This window comes from Polistes dominula, unplaced genomic scaffold (genome assembly GCF_049000335.1).
Source record: "Polistes dominula isolate Pdom_NZ unplaced genomic scaffold, Pdom_raw_medaka contig_18, whole genome shotgun sequence".
NCBI lineage: Eukaryota > Metazoa > Arthropoda > Insecta > Hymenoptera > Vespidae > Polistes > Polistes dominula.
Window position 1 is genome coordinate 3,424,893 of NW_028301164.1, and position 2,874 is coordinate 3,427,766.

General features: G+C 44.1%; 1 protein-coding gene across 1 annotated transcript; it reads left to right on the forward strand.

The window, feature by feature from the left end:
• Window positions 1-897: 897 nt before the first annotated feature.
• LOC149030504 (uncharacterized) lies at window positions 898-2,053 on the forward strand. Its single transcript, XM_089178964.1, has 2 exons — window positions 898-939; window positions 1,199-2,053. Exons 1-2 carry the CDS (start codon window positions 898-900, stop codon window positions 2,051-2,053), a joined length of 897 nt encoding a protein of 298 aa, XP_089035090.1.
• The last annotated feature ends 821 nt before the right edge of the window (window positions 2,054-2,874 follow it).

Genomic DNA, 2,874 nt, shown 5'->3' on the forward strand with positions numbered 1-2,874 from the left:
TCATTACATATAGATAATGACGAGTATGAGATCACGAAACAGGAGAGCCACACCCTCGCGAAGAAGGAGACCGCGTCGACATCGCAATGAACCCACCCTCACGCGGCTAACACCAAGTCTCATGTCAATTCGCACGGTGCACCGAATCAATTTCTCCTGAGCATCATGTATCGTGTAAGAAAGGGAGACGGAACTCTCAGACAATGTCGGGCGGTGGTAGATACGCGTGCCGCCGCACACTTCATTACTGAGAATTTCGCGAAAGAGTCACGCTTACTGATCAAATCATATTCGAGTTCCATGCACGCTATCAACTATACCGGAACTCGATCAAAAGACGTTATCGAGATAACCATTCGATCATTAGACGATAAATATAGGCGGAACTTTTCGCTACTCATCGTTCCTAAGATAACGCGATCGAATTTAGTAAACAAAATAGAAGGCAAAGTCATTATGTCTAAGTTGCGAAACACTATGAATCGTAAAGATATATCGTGCGTGTTCCCTTCGGCGAAGAAAGCCACGATTACAGTCACCTACGCGGTATAGTCAGTTCCGTAATCTCCGGAAGAAATTACACGCGAATATCGAACTCCGGAAGGAATATGAACAGATTACACATAAATACATCGATTTAGGATATATGTCGATCGTCAAAAACGAACCTATAGGAAGTTGCTATCTTCCCCACCACGCGGTTATCAAATCAGCTAGCACGACAACAAAGGTACGGGTCGTATTCGACGCCTCCGCGAAAAATGATAAGAGACTTTCTCTCAACGACACCTTATTAGTCGGACCTACAATACAAGACACATTAGTAGAACATTTATTACGATTCCGGACATATCGGTACGTATTAACAGCGGATATTGAGAAAATGTATCGGCAAATATGGATTCATCCAGACGATCATCAATATCAACGGATATTTTGGTGACATAACGAACAGATTCGCACGTTCGAACTTAATACGGTAACATTCGGAATAGCGTCAGCACCGTTTCTTGCCATATGAACCATCAAACAACTCGCGAAGGATAAAGGGGCTAATTATCCACTCGGAGCCGAAATACTTAACCGCGATCTATACGTAGACGACCTCATTACGGGAACTAATAATATCGAAACCCTCGGAAGGATACGCGATCAGACTATTGAAATGTTAAAACGAGGCGGTCTTAATATATGACAGTGGGCGTCTAACTTCCGACCGGTACTCGAAAATTTAGACATAAAAAACATCGATGTCGAGCTCTGCTCTGGGGAAAATCCTATTTTAAAGACACTCGGTATTTCATGGAACGCACATCATGATTGTTTAATTTACTCCGTCGCGCCAGTAGATATTCGCGAAAGAATTACCAAGCGACGAATTTTATCCGAAGTCGCAAAGATCTTTGATCCACTCGGACTTCTAGGACCCGTCATTCTAACAGCCAAAATCTTCATCCAAGACTGCTGGAAAACACATATCGACTGGGATGAATCGGTACCCAATACGTTACACACCTCGTGGATAAAGTTCGCAGAACAATTGACATTAATTGACAGTTTAACGATAGAAAGACGCGTCACACTCGACGACCCGATTGACGTGCAGGTGCATGGTTTTTGTGACGCGAGTCAATCTGGTTACGGCGACTGCTTATATGTAAGATCGCGAGATAAATTCGGTAACACATATGTACGTCTACTTTGCGCGAAAGGTCGTGTCGCTCCCCTTAAGAATACCACTATACCACGTTTAGAGCTATGCGGAGCATTAACACTCGCGCGATTATATAGAGAAGTCCGAACTGCCGGCGGATTGAAACCCGACAAGATAACCTTTTGGTCCGATTCGATGATTGTACTGGGTTGGCTGAAAAGAGACTCCAATACGTTAAAATTATACACGGCGAATCACGTGCGCGAAATACATGATATCTGTGAAAATATCACATGGCGACATGTGCGATCCGAGGACAACCCAGCGAACGCTTTATCTAGGGGACAACTTCCGCGCGATTTCCTAAAAGAACGATGCATGGAAAGGGAATTTTTCTAATTGCCGGACGTAAAGAGATTATCGGTATTAACGACGTGAATTGAATCAAGAAGCATATTTCAGCGATTCTCTAGTTACACGCGATTATTAAAAATTGTAACTCGATGCTGACGATGGCTTAAAACTAACTCATATAAGGGAGAATTGTCTACCGCAGAAATAACAGAAACGGAACAACGCGTTTTTTAAAATCGTGCAAGACTTACAATGTCACGCCGAAAGAGAAAGGTGAAAACAGCGGGGGGAGTCAAGAGCGCAAGGCTCGCCGCGTTAAATCCGATTCTTGACGAAGAAGGTTTAATTTTAGTGGGGGGTCGAGTGCGGAACGCAAATTTAAGTTTCCACGATAAATGTCCGGTATTATTGCCCTCACATCACCACCTCACCGATCTCATCCGAAAGCTCCATGAACAAAACTTTCACGCCGGTATACAGACTACCCTCTATGCCCTTCGACAACGTTTTTGACTCCTCGACGGTAAGAATCAAGTGCGAAGAATCGTGCGTCATTGCGTACATGGCATTCGATTCCGTGCATCCGGCATCCAGTATAAAATGGGGAATTCATCAAGCTCGCGAGTGCAGGAAGCCACTGCATTCTGCCACGTCCGAGTAGATTTCTTCGGTCCAATCTACGCGAAAGAAAAGAAGTACCGTAATAAAGGTCGCGTTAAAATATACGGGTGCATCTTCCTCTGCATGACTAACCAGACTGTACACATCGAATTAGTCAGCGATCTGACTACAGATGCCTTTTGGCCGCTTTCCGGCGGTTTGTAAGTTGAAAACTATTCCCACTCACGTTTATTCTGATAATGGAA

Excerpts from the sequence above, each read along its gene's own strand:
- LOC149030504 (XM_089178964.1), top strand. The coding sequence starts at position 898 with ATGGATTCATCCAGACGATCATCAATATCAACGGATATTTTG. Across the intron at positions 940-1,198 it reads CAATATCAACGGATATTTTG|TGGGCGTCTAACTTCCGACC; the intron begins GTGACATAACGA and ends AATATATGACAG.